General features: G+C 35.7%; 7 protein-coding genes across 7 annotated transcripts; 6 read left to right on the forward strand and 1 right to left on the reverse strand.

Annotated features, from left to right (window-relative positions):
• Positions 1-2126: 2126 nt before the first annotated feature.
• Positions 2127-3869, forward strand: LOC106431103 (two-component response regulator ARR8-like). The gene is made up of 5 exons (XM_013871911.3): positions 2127-2593; positions 2694-2800; positions 2895-2972; positions 3064-3134; positions 3269-3869. Exons 1-5 carry the CDS (start codon positions 2491-2493, stop codon positions 3576-3578), a joined length of 669 nt encoding a protein of 222 aa, XP_013727365.1. The 5' UTR covers positions 2127-2490; the 3' UTR covers positions 3579-3869.
• A 3401-nt stretch (positions 3870-7270) lies between these two features.
• LOC111200605 lies at positions 7271-10095 on the forward strand. Its single transcript, XM_048778681.1, has 9 exons — positions 7271-7663; positions 7764-7850; positions 7931-8017; positions 8113-8181; positions 8260-8331; positions 8431-8508; positions 8594-8869; positions 8929-9219; positions 9293-10095. Coding segments are annotated over exons 3-9 (882 nt in total). The 5' UTR covers positions 7271-7663; positions 7764-7850; positions 7931-8016; the 3' UTR covers positions 9388-10095.
• A 201-nt stretch (positions 10096-10296) lies between these two features.
• LOC106431100 lies at positions 10297-10984 on the forward strand. The gene has a single exon (XM_013871909.3). It carries the CDS (start codon positions 10548-10550, stop codon positions 10692-10694), a length of 147 nt encoding a protein of 48 aa, XP_013727363.1. The 5' UTR covers positions 10297-10547; the 3' UTR covers positions 10695-10984.
• Positions 10985-11523: 539 nt separating this feature from the next.
• Positions 11524-13338, forward strand: LOC106431074 (uncharacterized protein At5g39865-like). The gene has a single exon (XM_013871881.3). It carries the CDS (start codon positions 11994-11996, stop codon positions 13098-13100), a length of 1107 nt encoding a protein of 368 aa, XP_013727335.2. The 5' UTR covers positions 11524-11993; the 3' UTR covers positions 13101-13338.
• A 356-nt stretch (positions 13339-13694) lies between these two features.
• Positions 13695-15620, forward strand: LOC106431075 (DNA-directed RNA polymerases IV and V subunit 5B). Its single transcript, XM_013871882.3, has 4 exons — positions 13695-14326; positions 14840-15016; positions 15123-15236; positions 15340-15620. The coding sequence occupies exons 1-4, from the start codon at positions 14075-14077 to the stop codon at positions 15466-15468; spliced, it is 672 nt and encodes a 223-aa protein (XP_013727336.1). The 5' UTR covers positions 13695-14074; the 3' UTR covers positions 15469-15620.
• Positions 15621-15747: 127 nt separating this feature from the next.
• On the forward strand, positions 15748-16549 carry LOC106431094 (AUGMIN subunit 1-like). Its single transcript, XM_022692079.1, has 4 exons — positions 15748-15806; positions 15873-16007; positions 16090-16213; positions 16439-16549. Exons 1-4 carry the CDS (start codon positions 15748-15750, stop codon positions 16547-16549), a joined length of 429 nt encoding a protein of 142 aa, XP_022547800.1.
• Positions 16550-17656: 1107 nt separating this feature from the next.
• On the reverse strand, positions 17657-22446 carry LOC106431086 (regulatory protein NPR5). Its single transcript, XM_013871893.3, has 2 exons — positions 21670-22446; positions 17657-21135 (listed from the first exon to the last, which is right to left on the reverse strand). The coding sequence occupies exons 1-2, from the start codon at positions 22147-22149 to the stop codon at positions 20152-20154; spliced, it is 1464 nt and encodes a 487-aa protein (XP_013727347.1). The 5' UTR covers positions 22150-22446; the 3' UTR covers positions 17657-20151.
• Positions 22447-23914: the final 1468 nt, after the last annotated feature.

A 23914-nucleotide genomic window follows, 5' to 3' on the forward strand; every position in this document is an offset into this window, starting at 1 on the left:
TGGCTAATTTAATTTCTGTGTATTATTATTTTGTTTTGATAATTAAGAGGTTTCGTTGTTAATATAATGACAAATTAGTCTTAATTACCACTAGCTATGAAAAACACATTTGTTCTTAATCTATGTCTGTATCATCCGATTTACATCCACTTAATATTTTCACTACTCCACTAATTGGTGGTCTTCTTCTTCGGAATTTTTTTTTCAGAATTGTAGGGTCAAAATTTGTTATTATGAAGTTATGAATGTGTTTGAGGGGAGAAGGGGTCCTCCATCATCAAAGAAATATGGACGGTTGTGCTGGAGTTTAACGAGACAAGATCTTGATAGGATAATATTATTTGACTATAGATTTCTAGTTATTAAGATTCAAAGCATGTCTTCCCGACACATCGTGCATTTCAATTTCATGATCATTCTATTCATCTAATCGCTTTTTAGTCAACTCCCCGGTCCTTTGACTCTAGCTTCTGATCAATCTCTTTGATAGCTAAACTGAATGTATATATAATCTTAGATAAATTTTGTTTGTGTCTGGTAATGGTTGAACTTCAAGGTAAATAGAGGACATTAAAAACACTAAAAATTGAGTGGCGACATTCGATTCAGACACTATTTTAGTTTTCGAGTCTAAAAGGATTCCATTCATTCAAATACACGATTTGAAATTAACTTGTTGATGTTGACATTCGATTAGACACGATTTTATAAAGCTGATCGTATAATAATAATTCTATATCAGATAACTAATCTTAGCACAAATGACATGCTTTTCCCATATCATATCTAGTTGTGTGAGTAAATTTTAGTTTAAGAAAGCGAATTTACTAAGAGGAGACATAATTTTTTTTTGAGATTACTAGAAATCTTACGGCATAGCCAATATATATAGTCTGTTAACAAACAAAACAAAGCCATAGTCTTACAGTGTTATTTTGTTTAGGATAACACAACAAATAAAAAGTGAAACTATCAACAATAAAGTGATCATACAATGGGAAAACTAGAAGAGAAAAAAAGTTGAAATGAGAAGGACAATATGGAACCCACTGGAGCAATAAGAGGGGATGGTAATTGGAGGGACTTTTCATGTGTCCACCATACTTTGGATACGTACGTGTCGTCCAGATACAGATGATGCTACAAAGATAACGATGATGATGGGCATGACCATGGTAGGCAAATCTTTGGCAGATAATCAAGTGAGCATTGCCATGTCCTTGCCACTACCGCATAACCCAACTGCTACAGTTTCACATTATCAACGAATCTTACTGGCATGCATACGAGAAGCGCCACCGCCATTTCACATTTATGTCATTATTTTAACATTATACCAAAATGCAAGAAGTTATGATAACTGAAGAATTATTCTTATGGTTTATTACTTATAATATTCCTTTTGCCTTTAGTGCGATGTAATATTGTATTTTTTCATAAAATAATAAAGCACGAATAGTTGATTATATTTTGATGAGAGTGCTTGCATGTTCTTATATTACCAATAAGAAACCTACATTTGGTTGCTATTATATAATGCATATATAAAGTCTGAGACAATAAAAAAGACTGAGACAATAAAAACTTACAAAGCCTTTAAAAAAGTGAAAAATTAACCCAAATAAAAACAAAGTGAAACAAAACAAGTAATTTGATCCAATTTTTTTTTGATCCAAAATAAAAACAAAACAAGTAACATACGCCCTTCTTAAAAAAAACAAAAACAAAAACAAAAGTAACATAAAATTACATCCAATAACTAAATGATACGAAACATGAGACGTCACATCGAGTTGCATGAATCCACAGAGTCCACAACACTAAAATGCAAAATACAAATAGGGACAATGAATCTTTTAATCTATGTGGTCCGATGAAAATCTTTTGAATAAACCCACTCAGCCAAGAAGAAAAACATTTATTTAGTTAAACTATATCAATGCATATTTCATTCTCTTGAATACATTTGTTTTCAAACGTTAAATCAGTAATGGAAAAGTAATTTACCAACAACCGAACTACTATATTGCTTGTATTATTATTAAGTTCTAAAACATTTGGTTGGTCGTTTCAATTATAGTCTAAAACAAGTACTATCTATGGGCGTTAAGAACTTGAAATAACATGCATGTGGTTGTGATAATATATATGTTAATCAGATCCCTTATCTTCTTATCTTAATTCTACAAAGTCTTCGGTGGATAAAACAAATCCTTTAAAATCTTCATATAGATTTCTTTTCATTATTTTTATCCATTACAAAAGTTTCTTTAATATTTTCTCTCTCGTTGTCTTGTTAGAACATTACTTTAAACTTGCTTAGTCCGTAACTCAAAGCTAGATCCAATCTTAGTTTTATTTTCCTGTCCGCCTCTCTGTCCTCTCTCTTAATCTCATTGACAACTCTCAACATTTCCTGAAATAAACGAGCATAGAGAATCTTTTATATATAAGAGAACGAAAAACAACAAGAAGCTGGAAACTTTGGATATGGGTATGGCAACAGAGTCACAGTTCCATGTTTTGGCTGTTGATGATAGTCTAGTTGATCGGAAAATGATAGAGAGATTGCTGCAAAAGTCTTCATGTCAAGGTAAACAGCAGAAAATGGCTATAGGATCTCTCAGCTTTGTTATTGGAGAAAGATAGAGAGAGAGATTCTAAGAAAGTTTTATTTTGTTTGTATTTTGCAGTAACTACAGTTGATTCAGGGTCTAAGGCTCTTGAGTTTCTGGGTTTGAGAGAAAGCAATGAGAGCAACGACCCAAATGCACCCTCTTCATCACCTGTAACACATCAGGTTTATTTATTTATTTTTTTAATTATTCACTATTCAATTGAGTTTTTAATCTACACAATTCATAATATTGAAGTTTGTTGGTGGCGTTGTGCAGGAAATTGAAATAAATCTTATAATTACAGATTACTGCATGCCTGGCATGACTGGTTATGATTTGCTCAAGAGAGTTAAGGTATTATCTTCTTGCTTTTTTTTATGGTATTGTATAAAACAGAAAATTTTGATTTCCTGAGAAATTACATTAAGTTAATATGATTGTGTAGGAATCAGCAGCATTTAGAAGCATTCCCGTAGTGATAATGTCATCTGAGAACGTTCCTGCTAGAATCTCCAGGTAAGCATCTGTTTCTTTAAAATTAAAATTTTGAATCTTATTTGTGAGTTGGCAATTTGGCATTAGTGTTACTTAACTTTGGACCAATAGAACCATTAACAATGTAGATAATGTCCTGAAAATGTAAACAACAGATGTCTGGAAGAAGGAGCTGAGGAGTTCTTCTTGAAGCCAGTAAAGTTGGCTGATCTTACCAAGTTGAAACCTCATATGATGAAAACCAAACTGAAGAAAGAAAGCGAGAACTCAGCAAAAGAAGATAATGCAGTTTTGAAACATGAGATAAGAAAAGAAGAAGAACCATCCGTGATTGAAGTCTTGCCTCTACATCAAGAAGTTGAACAAGAACCAATGTTGAGTAATAATAAGAGGAAAGCAATGGAAGAAGTGATATCTACTGATCGATCACGTCCTAAATACAATGATATCACAACCTTGGTTTGACCCTTTCTCTCATTCGGTGTCCTGCCGAAGTTTCTATAAAACAAACTTTGCTTCAGAGTTTTTTCACTTGGGTTTGTTGTAGGAATGCTTCTTCTGGTAAGTACAGGGCTGGCATAGAGAATTAAGAGGAGAGATATATGTAGATAATGATGGTAATGGACCTAATGGTAGTGGTTTTAATTTAGTATTGTTCATTATGAAAAATCAGTAGTTTCCCAGTTTTGTTTATTTTTCTTAGTTTTCTGGTATCAAAACAATCTCAAGAGTAAATAAATTTTAATGAGTTTCTTATTTCCATGTTATGCATGAGTCTATGAGACTTCTGATAGTGTTGCTCAGAAAAAAAAGAGAGACTCCTGATAGTGTGATGATGAATATATTTTAAAAAAACTTGAAAAATAAATGAATGATTCCATTTGTTTCCATGTAAGATATAACTGCATCCCCATTGTTCAAAATTCAAATATTGAAAATAAGGTCTCGATTTATTTTAATTAATAAATTAAATTTGAATGTATAGAAGAAATCGAACTGTTGACAACTGTTATTAGGGGCATAATATCTCATAAAATCTTAAATTAAATTCATCTCTCTTTTAGATCTAGGTGTGCTTTGTTTGTTTTGTTTCTTCGCATTTCTCTCGTTTTGTTGAGCTTTCCGACGTTTCGCCGGCGACTGTGTAAAAAATCCTGATCCCCTTTCAAGACTATAATTTAATTTAATTTTGAAACCTTGGTGCAGCTCAGAGAAAAGACGTCATCTCTGTGAATTATGAGAAGAATAGATAAACTTAAACATACCTACGGTTTTAGACATTTAAATGTGGGTAACAAACAGAGAATATTCTGTAGGACCCGTACAACCTGATTATGCACATTTAAATGTCTAAAACCGTGGGTAGATTTAAGTTTATCTATTCTTCTCATAATTCACAGAGATGACGTTTTTTCTCTGAGCTGCACCAAAGTTTCTCAGAACAAAGTTTCAGGTAATTTTTCTAGGAAACTCATCATCTTCGTTACTTTCAACGGCTTCACAAATTATGAAAACTCAGATTCTTCCTTGTAAATTTTAATTTAATTGATAAACAAAAATAAATTTAATTTTAATTTAGTTTCGCTCTGTTTTTCTAAACAACGCCGTTCGGAGATTCTGTTTTCATTAAGTACTCATGAATCTTTAATCCACATGAAAAGAATCTTTATCAATTCAAAGAGAAAGATAAAATCTTTTTTTTGTCAAAGTTATGTATACCAAAAAAAAGTTTATACCAAAAAAAGGTTTAGTTATGTAGATTATAGTTTAAAAAAATATATATATACCAAAAAAAAGTTATTACTATTATTTTTATTTTTAGTAATAACTGGTTCTAAAAAATAATAAATTTTAGAAAAACCAGGTATACGACTGTAAAATTATTACTATTGTTTTTTTTCCTTCTCTTATTTATTTTTTCATAGTTACCACATATACAATTAAAAAACTTACAGACAATCCAGCAATATTTTTTTACAGATACAACCTAACAAATCATTAATTCTATATAATAAATGTTAAAAAGGTGTTTGTCTATAAATGATCAAGTTATAAAGAAACTATTGAAATATTTTCAATAGATTATTGCGACGATATGTGTAAGATGCGTGAGAATCGGCCAGTGTAAAGAAAGACAAAGTAAAACATTGTGGCCCCTTTAATAAACCCAGAATATTTATTTCACTGTGTCTAATAGGGGTGGGCATTTTACCCGAAATCCGAAGTGGCACCCGAACCCGATCCGAAAAACCCGAACCGAAATCCGAACCGAAGTAGCAAAATATCCGAACGGGTATTGAATTAGGAGAGATTGGATATCCGAACCCGAACGGGTAATATCCGAACCCGAATAGATATCCGAAAATAACCGAACATATGATAATTAACCTTATATTTATAGTTTACATCTTTCATTTTATATAAAATATTTATATTGATACTACACATACTTTAAATTCATATGATATACATACAATTACGTAGAAGATGATTTGTTATTCGCTTAAAATGCATGTCAAACTTTTTATTTCAGCAATTAACAAAAAGTTACATCCAAAATTTAAAAACAATAACCAAATTAATGTCTTTTTAGTTTGAAAATGTTATGTCCAAATCTATTAACCATGCAATCTATTAAAAATAAAAAATAGTTAAGTGAAAAGTTATATATTTAAATACAAGAAATTTGAGAAATGAAAATTTTCATTTTTTTTTCTTCAAAATCTAAATATCTGAACCCGATCCGAAATAACCGAAACCGAACTTAAAATACCCGAACCCGACCCGAAGTACAGAAATACCCGAACGGGTTCTACACCTCTATACCGAAATACCCGAAAATCCGAAATACCCGATCCGAACCCGAACGGGTACCCGAACGCCCACCCCTAGTGTCTAACACGAGCGAAAAAGATGCTGGATTTGTGTGCGAACAAGTGTCAATGCCACGTCAAATTAATCCAATCGTGGCCGTTGAAAAGATAAATAATTTTTTTAATAAAAAAGAATATTCAGTGGGACCCATTATACCTGATTCTCGGCGCCAGTAAGGAGATGTTATATAACATAGGCTAAAACCATAGGGTTTATGATTATCTATTATTCCCATATAGTTTTAACTCCTAAAGTGCAAAGGAGATGATGGCCTCTTGAATGACTTCTTCTTCTTTTTCTCCCTGAGCTCTAGTTTTCTCTGAGAAAATTTTAGGTATTTTTCTTGGAAACTCACCATCTGCACGAATTTTACTGGAACTCAGCTTCTTCCTTATTAATTTTATTTTTAATTTTTTTCCACTCTGTTTCGTTCAGATACTTTTCCTTATGTACTAAATACTAATGAATCTTTATCCACATGAAAGAATCTTTAATTAAGTCAAAAGACAACGATATAATTTTTTTTTGTCAGGAATCTTCAAAGATATGGAAGAACCACGTCAACCAGAATCTCTATCCAGCTGCCGTAACGTTTCAGACGTCGCATACTACGTAACGATCACAAAACCTCCAAAAAGCTTATTGTTTTGACCTAGCTCTGTTTTTTCAACTCTGTTTATTCCTCTGTTTTCAGGTGAGGAACAGGATCGAACTCTGTATTCAAAACTACATGAGCTTGGAAGTTACCGCCAAGTATCTTGAGAAGAATCACCGGATTAGTAAAAGTGTTACCCACATTGGTAAAAAAAAAAAAAACTTACCAAAGTTGATTACTTTTCTTGATGGGTTTCGAATAAAGTTTTGATTTTTATTGTCTGGGTTTAGTTTGGGAGCAGCTTCGAGAAGAGAATCCAGTTTTCTTCAGCCACTTCGAGATGAGATGCAAGACGGCTATTCAGATGAGGATGTTCAATGATATGCTGCCTAAGCAAGCTGTTCGGATGTTCCAGAATGGGCTTATTGATATCTGTGATGCTTCACGTACGTATTAACACACACACACTCTCATCTTTTACTGTATAGTTTTGGTTATGTTTTTGTCTTCGTGCAGCTTCTGTTAAGGCTTTGCTTCGTCGAGAAGACCCTGAGAGAGTTCATCGTATGGAGACATTAGGTAAAAAAAAATGTGAAGCTCTCTCTCTATTTTCTAATTATGATAGTCTCTAACTTTGAAATATCTTTGCATTGTGTTAGCTTCCAAGAGGAAGCTGAGTTCTGCAAGCTTAGCAATGCCTTATGCAAATTGTCCATCAGGTGAAAGCTTTACAAACTTTGGTACTATACTCACTGATTGAACATTTTTTTACCTCCAAAGACTTCCTTTTGTATCTATGTTTTTGCAGTTGCACAGACTCAGATTCTTTCTAATCAGCAAGAACAAGTGCTTAATCCTGCAAGCTTGGCAATGCCTAATCCAAGTGGTCCATCAGGTAAAAGCCTTTACAAACTTTGGTACTATACTCAGTGATTCAAAGTTTGGTTTCTTGCATGGTTTTGACTTCCAAAGAACTTGTCTTTCTGTTTTGTAGCTGCTCAGCGGCAGATTCCTGATGAGCAGCTATATAAACACCTTTATGCTTCAAAGTTAGCATTGTCTGATGCAAATGGTATATCAGGTAAAGCCTGACAAAATTTAGTACTACAAAAAATGATCGAAAATTCGGTTTCTTGCACTTTCTAGCTTCTAAGAGTTCCTTCTGTCTCTATGTTTTGCAGTGCCACAGTTGCCTATTCCTTATGATCAGCAAGATCAGCACCTTTATACTACAAACTTACCATTGCCATACGCAAATGGTCCATCAGGTAAAGCCCAAAAAATGATCGAAAATTCGGTTTCTTGCACTTTCTGGCTTCTAAGTGTCTTCTGTCTCTCTCTTTTGCAGAGACACAGTTGCCTATTCCTAATAATCAGCAAGAGCAACACCTTTATGCTACAAGCTTACCATTACCAGTTGCAAATGGTCCATCAAGTAAAGCCTGTTATACTATATACACTGATTCAAAAATTCGATTTCTTGCACTTTCTAGCTTCTAAGAGTTTTCCTCCTGTCTCTATGTTTTGCAGTGACGCAGCTGCCTATGCCTAGTAATCAGCAAAATCAACCCCATCAGGATCCAAGCTCTGCATATAATGGTCATATTTGTAAAAAAAAACTCAAAACCATTTTACTTAAGCATATGTATGAATCAGTTTCCTATTCTTTCCCTGTAGGTAACTCTCTTGGAGATCCAGCCGTTGAACCAGCAGATACTGAAAATTGGATGCTACTTTTTGATCCTAAATGTAAAGAAACGACTCAAACCTTACTCTCTGTCTCTCTCATTGTATTAACTAACCCTTCTACTTATTATGAACTAATGTCCTATTCTTTTTCTTATATAGTTGCCGACCTTGGAGATCTACCACCATTGCCACCAGAAGATACTAATCCATGGCCTTCTTCATCTGATGATCTTCTCTGTAAAGACAAGACTAAAACCTTTCTTTCCTTTTTTATTGTTTAAACCCTTCTACTTAAAGCATTTTCTTTTTCTTTCCTCAATAGATATTGATCCTATGCCAGAAGACTTTTCTGCGTTTGAGCTTGGAGGCGATATATTAGAAGGAATGCATCCCAGTGAACTGGAACAACACCTAACCGGAGGACAATACCAACCCCATTGGCAGCAGCAAACAATGCAAAGTGGAGGAAGAAGCAACAACAACGGGCTGGTGAATGGAGAAAGCAATGGCGAACACCAATGGGTTGATCACCAACAAGCAGGAGGTGTACAACGTCACTACCCTGATGAATCTGAAGCTTTGAACAATCCAGATACTGGTATGTAGCAAAAGACCTTTGTCATCTCTTAGAAACTTTTCTAATATTTGAGCTTGCAGGCTATATTGGACATAACGGGTTTAGTGACACATATATCAACTCAGAAGCACAACTAGTAACGCAGCCCAGTGAACAGCCACAAAACCAAAACGGACATTATCAGCCGCAACCAAACGTCCCAGTAGAAACGCTGGTGAATGGTGAAAGCAGTGACCACCAGTTCTGTAATAACTTTGACAAGAACCATTCAAAGCGAATGTTGTGTACAAGCGTTGTTGATAAACAACAAGAAGCAGGAAGAGTCAAACGTCATCAACCTGAATCTGAAGCCTTGAACAATCCTAATAATGGTAAGTACCAAAACCCTTTTCTCACAATGATTTTGTCATCTCTTAATGATTTTTTCCTACACTTCTCACTAAGGTGATGGGACACAAACAAACCAGCAAATATCTCCAGAGGCAAGAGCAACGTCAAGGTCCCTGAAAGAGTGGGAGCAACATGAGAGGGAACAGTAGTGTTCTTCTTCTTGTTTTGTCAATTGATTACTCTCCATTAGATTTAGATGAGCTTTCTTCTTCTTTTTCTTTCTGTAAGTTTAAGACCCACAAGACTTTTAGGAGATTTATTGATAAACTGTTTCTAAACTAATGCAAAGATTGGATCTTTCGAGACACTAAGTAACTAAAACTGAAAGCAACTCAGAAACGTTAAGAATCTCTAAGAGAAGCAGTAGAGAACGAACCTCAATGCAGCCGCCAAGCACAAGCACGAGATTACGTTACGTATGCATCTGATAAGCACAAGCTCTCTATGAAGAGAAGACTTTATCAATAAGAATAGTTGTGTTTTGTCCCACATCGGGAAATGAAACTATTCTTTGTAGTATATAATAAAGAAAGTAACACTCTAAGCACGTCGAGTTCAGTAACGCGGGCTTGTGATCCATGTGGAGACTATAGGGTGATGGGACGCTTGATCGATTTTATTGGGCCGGGTTCGGGTTGAGCTTTATTCTGGCCTGCCCATACCAAGTTGGGAGTTGAGGCATGGTTCCTGAGCGAAGGCTCGGGTGCTGTGTCTCTTAGAGTGGGGGAGACTGCGTGAGGCTGGTTTCACAGAACAGCGTTTCACCTCCCACTCTCAACGGTGGAAGGATAACGGGCCATTGCCTTCCGAGCCCACTATGACCCAATAAGCCGATTCCGATTGGACCATCATTTTTTTGTTTTCGTAAATTTTTTTTTTTTTGCTAAATTTTTTTATTTCGACGATTTGTGACACGATTTGTTTTCTTAAATTGGTCGTTTCAATTTATTACGTCCCATTTTCGGAACCCACTGTTGTTAACTTTGTTATTGGTTTGATTTATTATTTAAATGAAAAAGTGGTCCAAATTTTTTAGAAAAAAAAATAAAAAAAAAGTCCAATCATATGGGAATAATTGATTCGTCGGCTAGCTTATAGATGACATTTAATTTTGGTACACACTCTCCTAGCTGGCCAGAAAGAGACTCGGCTGGTATCAACACATGGGCTACATGCTAGTGTTCAAAAGACCCGCATGTGGCACACGTTGTATATACTTTTATATTTCTCTCCTCGCTCCACCACTGGATCTTCTAGTGGTTTCACTTCAGCCAAATCAATCGTTTAAGGACAGTGAGATATTATAGAAATGGCTATGCCTTTGGAAGTGGCGGTGCAGCTGACGAAAACGGTGTGGTTTGCTCTAAGCGGCTGGATTTTCACATGTTTGTATATCGCTGATGAAATCGCCAGTTCTCTCAGAAACAGAGATATAGGCCATTTCCATGTCGGATGATCGGTTTAAAGATTCTTCATTATCTTCCATGCGCTCTCTCGTGACTTTAGAGAATTGTTTGTTTTCCATGTTTTTTTATTGCCATGATGAGAATCGTCTCAAAGTTACTCACCTTAAAGTTGAAGTGTTTGTGTTTATTTATAGAGGAGATGTGTGTAAGGTCATTGTGTGCTTGATGTAAATGAAATCTGATATTCATAAATTATAATACTTCTGAATTTTTGTGTGTTTCTGATTGTTTGTGAGAATAATCTTGAGCTTTTCTTATATAATAACGAGACTTCTTGATATTCATCAGTTTATGCTTCCTTCTTGGCCTCTGTTTCCAGAATTGGGTTACTTGATAGTGTCATTAATGATATGCGAATTTATACTTATGCTCGTCCCTTTATTGTTACATTCGTTAATATAAAGCTGGTTTTTGGACCTTTAGTAGAGTAATATTCAGATTCTCAAAGAAGTACAAAATTAAATCTACTAGCTTGTAGATCATATCTCGTCTAAATAGCATCAAAGATGGCAGTTGTAATTAGTTATGTCAAAAAATAGGTTAATGTAACCAAGTTTCACTTCATTTTGGTATAAAAGCAAAGAAATGACAAGTTAAAAGTATTAAAAACAAATTGAACGCGTTGGATCTTTCTTTAAGGATAAGTTCTTCTTAACTTTTTATTGAAAAATAAAATATTACTAAGTTTCTTCTTTTGCCCATCTTGCTTTTTTTAGTTGTTATTTTATTTTTAAATATTCTCTTTTTAAAAAGGCAAAGGCAAAAGTATCAAAGGAATCGTCAATGAGTGTGCCTTGTGCAATTCAGTTTCGTGTTTATTCTCTCATTTAACATAAAGTATTAGTGCACAAGCCCAATTTACTTTATAACTTCTTATATGAAGTTTCTGTAGGTTAGTTTATACAATGTTGTCTAGTTTTAGTATATGTTACAAGTCTTTGCCCTAGTGCAAATTTAGAAGTTAATGCAATTTTTGAGGATCTTGACAATTAACAATACTTATGTTTTTTTCTGAATTTAAACATCTAAAAAATAGGATCAAATAAATACTTTTTCTTAATTATCTCCAAATAAAATCAAAAACTGCCCTCGTGAAATCAACATCACGCCATCGTCTTCTTTCTTTAGTGTTTTCACCATCTTCCACCTCCAACTTACATAGACAGCTCCTTTCCACCTGTTTTCTCTTTTTTATTATATTCTCCGACAAAAGAGAAAAACCACAAGAAACTCAGACCAGAGTGTTTAGGAAGTAAAAGAACATATCCTCCTCTGTCTGCTTCAAAGTTATGGGTTCTTCTTCTTCCAAAACCACTTCTTCTTCTTGTTCTAACTCTTCTTGCTCGGCGTCACGCTCACCACCGGAGAAGAAACTCAACGCAACGACGGTTCCGAGAGCTTTCTCTTTCCCGATGCCGTCGGTTCACCACCCGCCGGTTAAAAAAGGCGACACGCACCACCTCGTCTCCCTCACGTCCACCACTTACGGTTCTCTTCTACACGTCGATCTCGACGTACAAACACTAAAGAATAACAAGAAGACGGCTGAACAAGACGAGTCGCTTGACTCGTTGTCTCCTGACTCAGTGATCAACACATGGGAGCTCATGAACGATCTCGAAGACGAGTTTGGTTCGATGAAACGTGACGTGGACGTTAATGGTTCTTACGAGTTCGTGAGAATGGAAGAAGATTGGATTCCATTGCCTTCTAAAGCTAAGCAGCCTCTGTGGAAACATATGGCTGAAGAGTCGTTTCTCTCTGGTTTAGATTCTAACATCATCTCATCTTACAAGAGAGCATTGTCTTCGAGACAACTAGGCAAGAACACAAAACCAGTCTCTTGCAGCCACTCTAATCAATCGGTTGTCTCTTTGAGTCCAGTGAGTTCTCAGGCTTTGGAAGAGCAAGAGAAACCAAGATTGCTTGAAATAGAAGAAGACAACAAGACTATAGTATTGTACTTCACTAGCCTGAGAGGAATCCGAAAGACTTATGAGGACTGTTGCTACGTCAGAACGGTACTGAGAGGGTTTCAAGTTGCGGTAGAGGAACGTGACATTTCAATGGACTCTGAATATAGAAAAGAGGTTCAGATTTTACTAGGAGAAGAGAAACCGGTTTGCTTGCCTCAGGTGTTCATAAGAGGCGTCCATGTTGGTGGAGTTGAGGAGATCAAGAGGCTTAACGATGGAGGTGAGCTGGGAGAGATGTTAAGAGGGTTTCCTGTTTGTGAATCCTTGGGAGCTTGTGAATGTTGTGGGGATGCAAGGTTTGTGCCGTGTGGTAGCTGTGGTGGTAGTACGAAAGTGTTTGAGGAACAAGAAGATGGGTTTAAGAGATGCAGTGGATGCAATGAGAATGGATTGGTGCGTTGTAACAATTGTTGTCTCTAGTGAGTGGATTTTTGTTTTATTGATATTTGATGTGAAGAGAAGACAAAACATTTAAGGTATACTTGTGAGTTAAGATATGTTTTGGTTGGTTGTGTTCTTTGAATTGGTTGTGTTTTTGTACATTGATATAGGAAATGGCTTTTAAGGCTCAGTCTGTTGTCTTTTTAGGCCCCAGTTGTTTTGTCACATTGATGTTTGTACTTTTTTCATATGTTAATACTGATTCAAGAGTGGAATACAAAGTCGAATACAAAACTTCGCAAAAAAAAAAACTAGAAATCTTCTGAAACCAAAAAATAAAAAAAGAATTAAAATTGAAATCCAAAAAACCTAATTGAAAATTTTGAACTAAAATCAAGATTAACAAAAAAATCTAGATAAGAGATAAGGCGTGAGACAATGAACCAAAAATCAGTAGGAAACTTCCAACTTAACATGTATATGTACATATAGACAAAATGAAGAAGGGTCACCAACAATGACACAACCGGCAGCACCTAAATAAACTTTTTTTGAATGAATGTAAAATTTATTCATCTAAAAAAATATTTTATTCAGTAGATGTGACATTATTTTGAAATCAATCACTTAATTCAAGTTGACAGCCAAGGAGAAGTCATAAAAAATATGTCCCCAAGAGATAACATCATAACAAGGGAAACATGCCTTCATTAATGTTTATATTTGCATGTCCCCAAAATGTATAATATTTTTATATAAAATGTCTTGAGCCAAAATTTGTATTGAGTTTCCCACTACAAAACCAATGCCAATAAGAAGCACTAAAGCTACCATTTACTCACCTTTGACTACATCACCTGCTTGCTCATTGGCTACCACTAAAACCCTGTTGCATACTTCATTCGATGTCACCGTAAAACCGTCACCCGCAAATAAAAACGACAAAACATCATGCCGTCTGCAAAATCCTACATTCAAGCTTGCATGCTTTTTCCCTCCCCGCGAGAGAGACGATGGAGGGGAAAGGTAAGGAGTTAGCGGTTGGCTCTGGTCTGAGCAAGTCCCTTGATGAATCACGTGTGGACAGTCACAGCTATTACCTGGCGCGTCGAACCACCATGGAGATGCTCCGAGACAGAGGATACGATATCTCAAATGAAGACATTAACCTCACTTTACAGGAGTTTCGATCGCTCTACGGCGACCCTCCCAACGTTGATAGACTCCGTATCTCAGCACAACATTGTTCTGATTCTTCAAAAAAGGTAAACTCCAATGCCATGCAGAATGTAATGTCGATTTTATAGCATTGTTCTGGAACCAATATCAGTCTGCATGTTGATATTTTTCTGCCAAGGTGACAAAATATTCGAAGTTTTCGTTACTATTTTCTAATAACTATATGGAAATGTTTGGTTCACAGAGTCAGTATGAGTCTGTATTTTGATGACAAAAAAAAAAAAAAAAAAAATAACTATATGGAAATATATTCGAGATAATCCCCGAGATGTTATGTATTTGTAAAATAAGTATATTGGATATATATTTTAGGCGATCTCTTGATTCCAGAGATCTCTTAATAAAATGATTATAGATCTCTGACAAAAAAAAGTATTGTTTCTTTGAAGAAAGACTTATTTATGTTTGGCTGCTGTTCATAGCCGGTCCTAGACATCTCACAATGAAACATTAGCTTTAGCTTCCAAATTTTAAAGGGTTAATATAAATAAGTTGTTGCTCTGCTATGCACCAAGCAATTTCTCTGTTTTGAATATTAGATAGCTGTTGTGTTTTGCGGAAGTGGTATAGTTAAAGTCAATGCGATACGCGAAATAGCAGCCGATGTACTTGGTCGAGAAAATTTAACCGGACTGATATTGGTTCTCCAAAGTGATATAACAAATCAAGCTCTAAAAGCCGTTGAACTTTTCTCCTTCAAAGTCGAGTTATTCCATGTACGTTTATATTGATACTTTGTTTAGTTATGATCAATTGCTTCGACTTTAATTCTCAGTAGATTTGTAACATCTTGGTTGTGCTTTTTTTTTTTGTTGTTGTTAGTTAACCGAATTGCTGGTTAACATAACCAAACATGTCTTGAGGCCAAAACATCGGGTTCTGAATGATCAAGGGAAGGAATCACTCTTCAAGAAGTTCAGTATTGAGGAGCAACAAGTAAGAATGTTTTCTTATACTTGGATCGTTGCTAGCTAGTAGCTTGAGCCAGCCAGCTTTCTTTAAGTAAACATTTTTAAAATATATTTTTCGCTTTTGTTAGCTTCCAAAGTTATTGAAGAAAGACCCGACAGCGAAATACTACGGACTAGAGAAAGGGCAAGTCGTGGAGGTCACATACAAGGGCGAGGGCAGTGAGTCTGATCATGTTTTATACCGATGCGTTTGGTAATCTCGTTTTGTTTGTATTCTTATCTCTCTTAATTTGTATGTGGCAATACGTATCATGTCTTGATGTCAAAAGCTGTAAACTCTGTGCGTTTCTTGTGGTTTCTAAACCAAACAATGTATGATGATAAAGCCAATCACCTGATTTTCGATATAGTCCAGAGCTAGCTACCTCGAACTCGAAGCAACCTCTGATAAGTGCATAATAATTTAAAATTATAAACCATAATAGACCAGTTGCACACAAAAAAAAAACATAATAGACCAAATTTATGTGATATTTATGTGGTCTCTTCTTCAGCTCAAGTTCTTGTTGAACGTTAGAGACACTGAGATGAGCAGGTGAGTTTGGTGTTGGTTCTCTTGTTTACATGTGTATTGCTATTTCGAGCTGATGTGTTTGTGTAGTTTCCTTGTTGCGATGGGAGATGTTTCTCTGAGGAAGACTGGAGTTGAGGAGAAGAGGGCTAAAGCAAAGAAGGAGTCTAATGTGCTGCTTGAGTATACGAGGAAAGCGATTCAGAGGCTGACGTATTTGAAGAAGTAAGATTGGTTATGATAGATGTGAATATGATCTTGATGGTGAGTGGTGATATTACTTTATATGTTGTTGAGGATTTTACAGAATCCTTGCGCAGCTAGAAGAAGATGTGGTCCCTTGTGAGTCACAGATGGAGAATTGGAAAACGAATTTGGAAGTAATGGCGGCTAAGGAGGATCAGTATATACAGCAGTACAAGAAGTATGAGGTAGACATCTTCTTCTCCTTTCACTTTTTTTACATACTCCTTTGAGGATGAGATACCTTCATGGCTAAAGTTGTTTTTGAGTTTTGTTATATACAGCAAAGTATTATTATCATAACTTTTTATCTAATGTATATTTTTCACTGATCAGCATAGCAACATTCTCTTTGCTATTGGTTGTTGCTAGACTTGGTTTACAGTAGATTGCTTCCTTATTTCTTTGAACAGGACAAAGCTCTGGCTGCACTAGCAATCGAGGACAAGAAGAGACAGTTTGCAGCCGCGGAAAAGTATTTAGAAGAAGTATTACAATCTGCCCTTGAGACAAACGATGAGTGATCGGTGTAAAAAAGAAGGATATTCTGTTTTTGAGTGTAAATGAGCAAATGCATAACTCTGTGTACGTTTTGTGTGTGCTTCTAAGTCCAAAAAGGAAGGTGATTGTACTCAGAGATCATATGATATCTATCTATGGTGTCTTCTTTGATTCGATATAAATAGAAATATTTGTTCTGAAAACCTTTGCCTTTTAGTTGTCATACCGTAAGAGACACGCTAAAGAGAGAAACCAAAAAAACGTTAGGTAATGAATGAACTAAAGGGTACCACAGGAGGTTTCAGATGTTATTTCAATCACTCCTTGCATACAAGTTTGGTTCATTGTGAACTGGGTAAAGCTTTCAAAGAGTTAATATGAGTTAACAAAATTGAATGTTTTTTTTCACCTGATTAAACAAAATTGAATGTTTATATCACAATAATTGATTTTTAAACTGATATTAAAGACTTCACTGCATACATATTGTCAAACAAAAAAATAATTTAATTTTACACATTACAAAGAGGCAAATCTCCCACAAAATTTATAAACTACTCTTGAAAGCATATTTTAAATGTTTTAATGATTTTAACATTTATCATTATTATTTTTCTCTATTCTTTTATTCTCATGTTCTATTTTCTGGCTAGATAATACAGCCAAGAAAATGTTTTATTGGCCATGGTATGAAAGGAACACTGACCGAAAACACTAGATCGGATTGATTGGGCTCTACATTGTAGAGATGACACTGACACTCCCATAAATATTGGCTTTTCTACTTTTTTATTTGTTTCTCTCTTTTTCTTCCTTCATAATTATTTATATCTATGTGTGTGTTTTATATGATGTTTCCTCATGTAATGTCTCAATCTCGTTCGTGTTAATCTTTACACCATAATAGATTTGATGTTTCAAATTTTTAGTTAGTGATGATAAACTGATTGCTTACATTCTAAGTTTCCCAATCAATTCACATGCTCATTATTAAAGTTCTTAAACCTAACTTTTACTAATGGATAGATACATAAAAATATGTTGGATGTTTTCCTTGCAATCTTCCCTAGTTAAATTATTTTTAAAGAAAAAGGTTGAGCGATATTCGTTCTTTTTTTTTTTGTCATCTGTTGGATTAATATTCAAACTTATAACGTGAATTACACAAAGCCAGCAAAGGTAAAGATCCCTTCCGGAGCCAACAGCCAGCGTAGTAAACATTACTACCTAGAGACAAAGATGAAAACAATACGACAACTATCAAGACATAGGCTAGGAAGGAACAAGACCACTGAAAAATTAATGGAGCTAAAACAAGTATCAATATAGCAAAGCAACTCGATAGGGAAGCCGTGATTAACGAAGAAAGCGTTGAAGGTCGGAATTATTAGGATGATAGAAGAGCTCCAAGACACGATCCAACAGAGGATCCCGAGCACACGCCACTCAAGAACAAGCTTCAACTTTTGGAAGCCACGAGAAGGCGGATCTCCATCCGAGCAGCCGACGAAGAACAGGTTGACAATCTAACTACTCAAAGACCCAACGCAATTGAGCTAGAGCTCCACAGTTTCTTACCAAGAAATCCGGAGAAACCCGTTGGTTTAAAACCAAGAAACGGCATGACAACGCACTATCGAGGCTTCACAATGATCCAATCATTAGTAAACACAAGGGTCGAGCATCAAGACCTTACCGAAGACGAGCCCGGAGGACATATGACGCTACTGAAAGCAGAAGTCAAGAACTTAGAGCACAGCTGAAAGACCCAAACTGATAACACTAAGCACCACTGTCTCAAGACCACCAAACTCCATAAATTCAGAGAACTCTTACTCACAAACATAGCATCAACACTGGCCATAACTTATAGAACCTTCAACAAAGACGACCTTAGAGGACAGAGAAGAGAGCCGATAGCGCAGAACCATCGCAAACCCACCTAAACCACCTCACCAAATTCGATGAAAGAAGTAGCTACCCACATCAGAGCCGATTTATTCCTGCACCGCGCACCAGAAAACAGATTCGAAGATGAAGAAGCAACCCAAGCATAGCGAGAAAGAGCAACGCAAACTCGACCAGGTCTTCAAGGATGTCCAAGCCGTCAAAGCCTCAAGACCACAAATCAACCAACTAAGGACCATATACTAACATAGAAACATAACAAAACACCTATGATTGGCTTCAGAACGGAGAGCCCGTAGCCTTGATTGACCACCGAACTTCAGCGGAACCTGAACCCGACAGGCGAGCTCATGACCACCGCACTAAATCCGACAAACCCAGCCCATAGACTACTACATCCAAGCCACAACGAAGAAGATCCAAGACCAGAGTCATCGAATCCCTCTGTTAACTCAGATCTGAAACCAAACTGAAAACGGTGATGCTTTACCGAAAACAAATACATAGAGACCTAAGGGAAGGAGAGACGGGGCCGCTCCCGGCGGCGGTGAGAAGCACCGACCGCCGGAGCAGAGAACAAAGAACGGCGGCTGGCTTTCTAGGGTTTGGTTCTGTTTTGTCGCGAGAGAAAGGGGTTTTTTTTACGTAATTTAGCGATATTCGTTCCAATAAACGTTTGTAGTTTCAATGGTTTTATCTGATATATACATATATACATACATGCATGAAGCATGATAAAATCTTTTAAATATATTAGCCTCATAAACAATTAAACAAAGTGTTCTTTTTCTCTACCAATGGTAACTTATGTTTCTTTAATTTATAGTTTTCATATATTAAAAATGAAAGGTATTGGACAACCGATAGCATTGGTTCAATGGGTTGAAGATCCCAAATTTACTAGAACAATTACAGTTTGTCTCCCACCATAACATTGTAAACAAATCATTTCAAAAAGGCATTGTAAATAAAAATATATAATCTTCTATTCCTACTTTTGAAAATATGATTAAATAAGAACTGGAGGATAGCTTTACCAACAATTATTTTTCTAATGGTACAAATTACTTTCTTATATATATTTGTTTTATGATCAACAAGTCCCAAAAAATAAAGAAGTGATAAATACAAGGGATATTCCATGTGGGCATACCATCTCATACGGGCACGGCAATGGATAGTCAGCCACACAACGAATAATAAATTACAGAAACTTTTTGAAGGGATGAAAAGAACTAAAAGAATAACATATTTTTGTTGTCTATATACAATATAGTTATATTTATATACGCAATAAGTCATTGCTGATGCAAATACATACAAAAACTTCAATCAAAAGGCAGTCTCGAATCAAGTATAAAACAAAATAATACGAAATTATTATTGTGATATGTTAACTGGACTGAACTTGTTTTGTAGTAATTATGTTAAATATTGTTATATAATTTTAAAGTTTTCCAAAATAGTCTTAAATATTGAAATAGCGAGAGATTATGATATAAAGATACTAATTGGTGGAAAATTTGAGCAATGACAAATCAATACAACTCTTGAGATTAAATAACCCTAAGTCTTAAATTCATCCATATCACTCTTCTTCATACTCTCCTTATGTCTTCATTTCCATATACAAAAATATATAGAAGATACAAGAGCTAAATTAATAAATATATATTGTGAGTCTTAATGGCCAATATATAGAGACCAAAATAGAGGACTAGAAGTGATGTTGATGATACATTGTAGACGGGTCATGATGATGATGATGATTATGCCGACTCATACCTTCCCTTTGACTGTTTTGGTCGTCTCCATGATCCCGACCCTGACCCATCTGACCCGTACCCGCTCCAAGATTGAGATACACCAACCTTGAATCCAAATTGTTATTACTTCCTCCACTACTTCCACTGTTGTGCTCCTCATTCATCTGAGGGTAACTCGGGTTGTTGTAATCATTATTATTATTGTTGCTATTGTTTCCTTCTTCTCGAGATATCACCATTGCAGCGGACTGAACAAGCTCGAGACAAAGCCTAAGCTTGTTCGGTTCAATGTGAGTCAATCCAGGAACTGCCCCCTTGAACAAGAAATCTGAAGTCAACGTCCTAAGGATATCAAGAGGAGTGATTCCACCAACGGTCCGAACATTAGGATCAGCATGGTGGTCCAACAGAACAGCCACCATGTCGGGAGAGACCATTTCAGCAGCAATGTGTAACGGTGTTTTCCCCGCGGGACCTGCCGGGTAGTTCACATCGGCTGCACCAAGTTCAAGCAAAGCCTTCACAACTTCTCTACTACAGCTTTCAACAGCGTAATGCAAGGCCAAAGACTCATCAAGATTGAGTCCTTCTCCCATAACCATTAGCTTCACTAGCTCAACGTCAGATGAATCCAAGGCACGTCTCATCCTTCTAATCTTTTGATCTTCTAGGTCTTGAGCGACGGTGAGATCATGGTGGTGGTTATGTGGCATTAGTGAACGTCGAGATATTGATGTTTTGAGACGAATCTCTTCAATCTTGGCGACGACATCTATGGTGAGATGTTTGGCAAGAATCTCCGGTGGGAGACCTGACTTGGCGACTAAGTGAGAGCACGTCGACCATAGTTGTTGCATGTCTTGCTTCCTTGATGCTATTAACACTTTCATTACATCTTCGATGGAGGCTTTCTCCACCATGCTTGCTAGTTGTTTCTGCCAATAATACAAATAGTATATATTGATTAGTGTTAAATCCAATGAACCGACATTTTTTCAGCAAGTGGATATAATTTTCCTTTTTAGGTTATGTTTTGTATTTAATTTTTTGCATTTTTCAGATGGCTATGGTGGAGTAGGTTATCTATGGATTTATTATCAAAACCCCAAATTTGGAAAATTTAGATTGGATAAGAAATTAAGACTAAAGAAGTGAATAGATCCAACTAAATACAGTTCTTCAAAGTTTCTACTTTAGGAAAATGCTATTCTTGCAACAAGAGAATGGTTCATTTGCAAGAGAATAAATCCATCTACACATGAAATCAAGACAACAACAAAGATTATTTATGCGTACACATATATATACATATAATGGAAAAGGGTTTTGAAATTATAAAAATTAGAAGTCAAAATTCATCAAAGAAAAAAATCTAATATGAGCAGAACATAAAAAGGTGGAGACATGTTCTTCTTTAAGATGTGCATGGAGAAATGAAGTCAGAGAGAGAGAGAGTGAGAGAGAGAGACCTGAGTGAGCAAGGCGAGCTGCTCGACGCCGAAGTAACGAGAAGCGGCAAGAGTGTCGAGAGCAAGATCCACGGCGGCTGAGCAATGCGTGTGCCAACATCCTCTTTCGCCACAGTTCGGTCTCGGCTCATGTTTCTGCGGCACGATGGAGACTTGTCCGCTATAAAGAAACTGAAGCAGCAACAAGAACACCTCGTAACCGACTGAGTTCACTGGTATGACTCCAGCTGGGGCCTGGGAGCCTCTTGTTGGGCTAGCGGGTACTGACCCATGTCGGGTCGGGTCTATGCAGGACTGTGGTTGGTCGGTCCCACAGAAGAATTTGCGGAAGAAGAGGCTCCGAGCGGCGAGGATGCAACGGTGGGCGTGGACTAGACGACCTTCTACGCTGAAAGTTACGTCGGAGAAAGCTTGACCGTTAATTAAAAGGTTTAGAAAATCCAACGACATAGATCTCAGGGATTCCTCAAGGCTGCTCATTCTTTTTTCTTCTTGATTCTTCTATACTCTCTTTAAAAAAAAATACAGTTAGGGTTTAGCCAAAGAGACTTAGGGGAAAAAATGGTTGCCTTGATTTTGTTGGATAACAAGAGGGTGAAGTAGTGGATTATTTTTTTCTTTCTGAGAAAAGAAAATAATATTTCCGGGGAGAAAAGCTTAAGCTTTTATCCTTTGAAGCTTCTTGCTAGCTTCTGATAGAAAGAGAGAGAATAGGGAATGATTCTTTATTATCTTTGTGGTTTTAGATATTTTTTTGCCTGAGAAAAAATAAGAGATTTGAATGGGATGAACCGGGCGGCTCAGATATTTAAACTGCGATGGTAAAAGAATATTAACTGTTTTATCTTGATAAAAGCGTTTAGTTAATAGAAAAACAGAAATTTAGTGATTTGGTTACCAAAAGAGGAAAATAATTATTAAGAGGAAAAGAGAATACAGGGTGGGCCAAATCTAATAATGGAATTGAAAAGAATCGGGAAACTATATAGTATAATATATTAGACTAAACATCATTAGCATCTGACTAATCATAATCCTACTAAATTTTTAAAAACATTTAAATTTCCAAAACAAGAAGTATATATTGAGAATAGGATAATACAATAAAACCAAGATCCTCAGCAATTGTCTTTTTGGCTTGATACATAACATGTGAAAGCCTGAGCAACACCATGGATGCATTACCATGTATGTGTATGTAAATATGTGTGCATGATAAAATGGTAAAAATGAGAGGAAGGTGACTAGGTGAGTGATAAGAACATAGACCTAATTAAGTTAAAAAAACAGAAGGAAATAAATTTTCTAACTGTAGCGAAATCTGATTCGATGGTTTTCTGTTTGACCGTTGGACCAATCCTCACTTTCCCTCTCTACGTTTTTATTTTCTTATTATGTAAAATGAGAATGATCTCTATGGAAAAGCCATTTTTGAACAATTCGTGTAACAAAAAAAAAGGAACAATTTATCGCATTTATTAGATTGGTAGAATTATGGTCTCTCGGTTTTGTTGGACACTAGAACAAAATTGTTAGCATCATCTTTCATTTATAATTCTTTTGATCTTTAATCAACTTCTAAAAACCGTTTTTGATGTAAAACACTCTTTTGATTAAATATAATTTCATACTATTCAACAATCTATAATAAAATTATGTAATGGATTATTTTTGTAACTGTAATTTTTTTACTAATTTACTAAATCTGTGATATTTTTTGTTTGTATTATTATTTTGTCTTAAATATTAGTATTTTTGTAATTGAAATATTAGTATTTTCGAAAATTATATCATCATATATGAATATATTTTAAAATGTACAATTAACATAACCACCCTAAATTTCACCATCCGATTAGCAACACCTTTTGTCATATCCTCAGAGCAAATAATTAACTTGGCAAGAAAAATTATGAAGAAACTATTATTGTTTTTTTGTTTTACCGGTTGTGTACGCACTACGCACGGTACTCTAATGAAAATACTACTACTAGTAATCGTAGAAGTAAAAGAAGGCTGGCTATTTATTGTTCGTGTGAAATATCATGAATCAAATCAATCAGGTGGAAAACGAATTAATATGAAACGTCCAACCACAGAAGGCAAGACGTGGCTCTGATAATGGTGCAGTCGTGGTCCGAAGTCCGAACTCATATATATTCACCAGTTGAGAATCCTGTATTTTACAAGTTGTACCAATTAAAATTATATTCAATTTTTAACAAATTTTTTTTTCCAAAATATA

Source organism: Brassica napus, chromosome A4 (assembly GCF_020379485.1).
Source record: "Brassica napus cultivar Da-Ae chromosome A4, Da-Ae, whole genome shotgun sequence".
In the NCBI taxonomy this organism is placed as follows: Eukaryota; Viridiplantae; Streptophyta; class Magnoliopsida; order Brassicales; family Brassicaceae; genus Brassica; species Brassica napus.

Excerpts from the sequence above, each read along its gene's own strand:
- LOC106431103 (XM_013871911.3), top strand. The coding sequence starts at position 2,491 with ATGGGTATGGCAACAGAGTCACAGTTCCATGTTTTGGCTGTTGATGAT. Across the intron at positions 2,801-2,894 it reads CATCACCTGTAACACATCAG|GAAATTGAAATAAATCTTAT; the intron begins GTTTATTTATTT and ends GGCGTTGTGCAG. Across the intron at positions 3,135-3,268 it reads GTTCCTGCTAGAATCTCCAG|ATGTCTGGAAGAAGGAGCTG; the intron begins GTAAGCATCTGT and ends TGTAAACAACAG.
- LOC111200605 (XM_048778681.1), top strand. Across the intron at positions 8,332-8,430 it reads GCTACTTTTTGATCCTAAAT|TTGCCGACCTTGGAGATCTA; the intron begins GTAAAGAAACGA and ends TTTCTTATATAG. Across the intron at positions 9,220-9,292 it reads CTTGAACAATCCTAATAATG|GTGATGGGACACAAACAAAC; the intron begins GTAAGTACCAAA and ends CTTCTCACTAAG.
- LOC106431100 (XM_013871909.3), top strand. The coding sequence starts at position 10,548 with ATGGCTATGCCTTTGGAAGTGGCGGTGCAGCTGACGAAAACGGTGTGG.
- LOC106431074 (XM_013871881.3), top strand. The coding sequence starts at position 11,994 with ATGGGTTCTTCTTCTTCCAAAACCACTTCTTCTTCTTGTTCTAACTCT.
- LOC106431075 (XM_013871882.3), top strand. The coding sequence starts at position 14,075 with ATGGAGGGGAAAGGTAAGGAGTTAGCGGTTGGCTCTGGTCTGAGCAAG. Across the intron at positions 15,017-15,122 it reads TCAAAGTCGAGTTATTCCAT|TTAACCGAATTGCTGGTTAA; the intron begins GTACGTTTATAT and ends TGTTGTTGTTAG. Across the intron at positions 15,237-15,339 it reads TCAGTATTGAGGAGCAACAA|CTTCCAAAGTTATTGAAGAA; the intron begins GTAAGAATGTTT and ends CGCTTTTGTTAG.
- LOC106431094 (XM_022692079.1), top strand. The coding sequence starts at position 15,748 with ATGTGGTCTCTTCTTCAGCTCAAGTTCTTGTTGAACGTTAGAGACACT. Across the intron at positions 16,008-16,089 it reads AGGCTGACGTATTTGAAGAA|AATCCTTGCGCAGCTAGAAG; the intron begins GTAAGATTGGTT and ends AGGATTTTACAG. Across the intron at positions 16,214-16,438 it reads AGCAGTACAAGAAGTATGAG|GACAAAGCTCTGGCTGCACT; the intron begins GTAGACATCTTC and ends TTCTTTGAACAG.
- LOC106431086 (XM_013871893.3), bottom strand. The coding sequence starts at position 22,149 with ATGAGCAGCCTTGAGGAATCCCTGAGATCTATGTCGTTGGATTTTCTA. Across the intron at positions 21,136-21,669 it reads AGCTCGCCTTGCTCACTCAG|AAACAACTAGCAAGCATGGT; the intron begins GTCTCTCTCTCT and ends TATTATTGGCAG.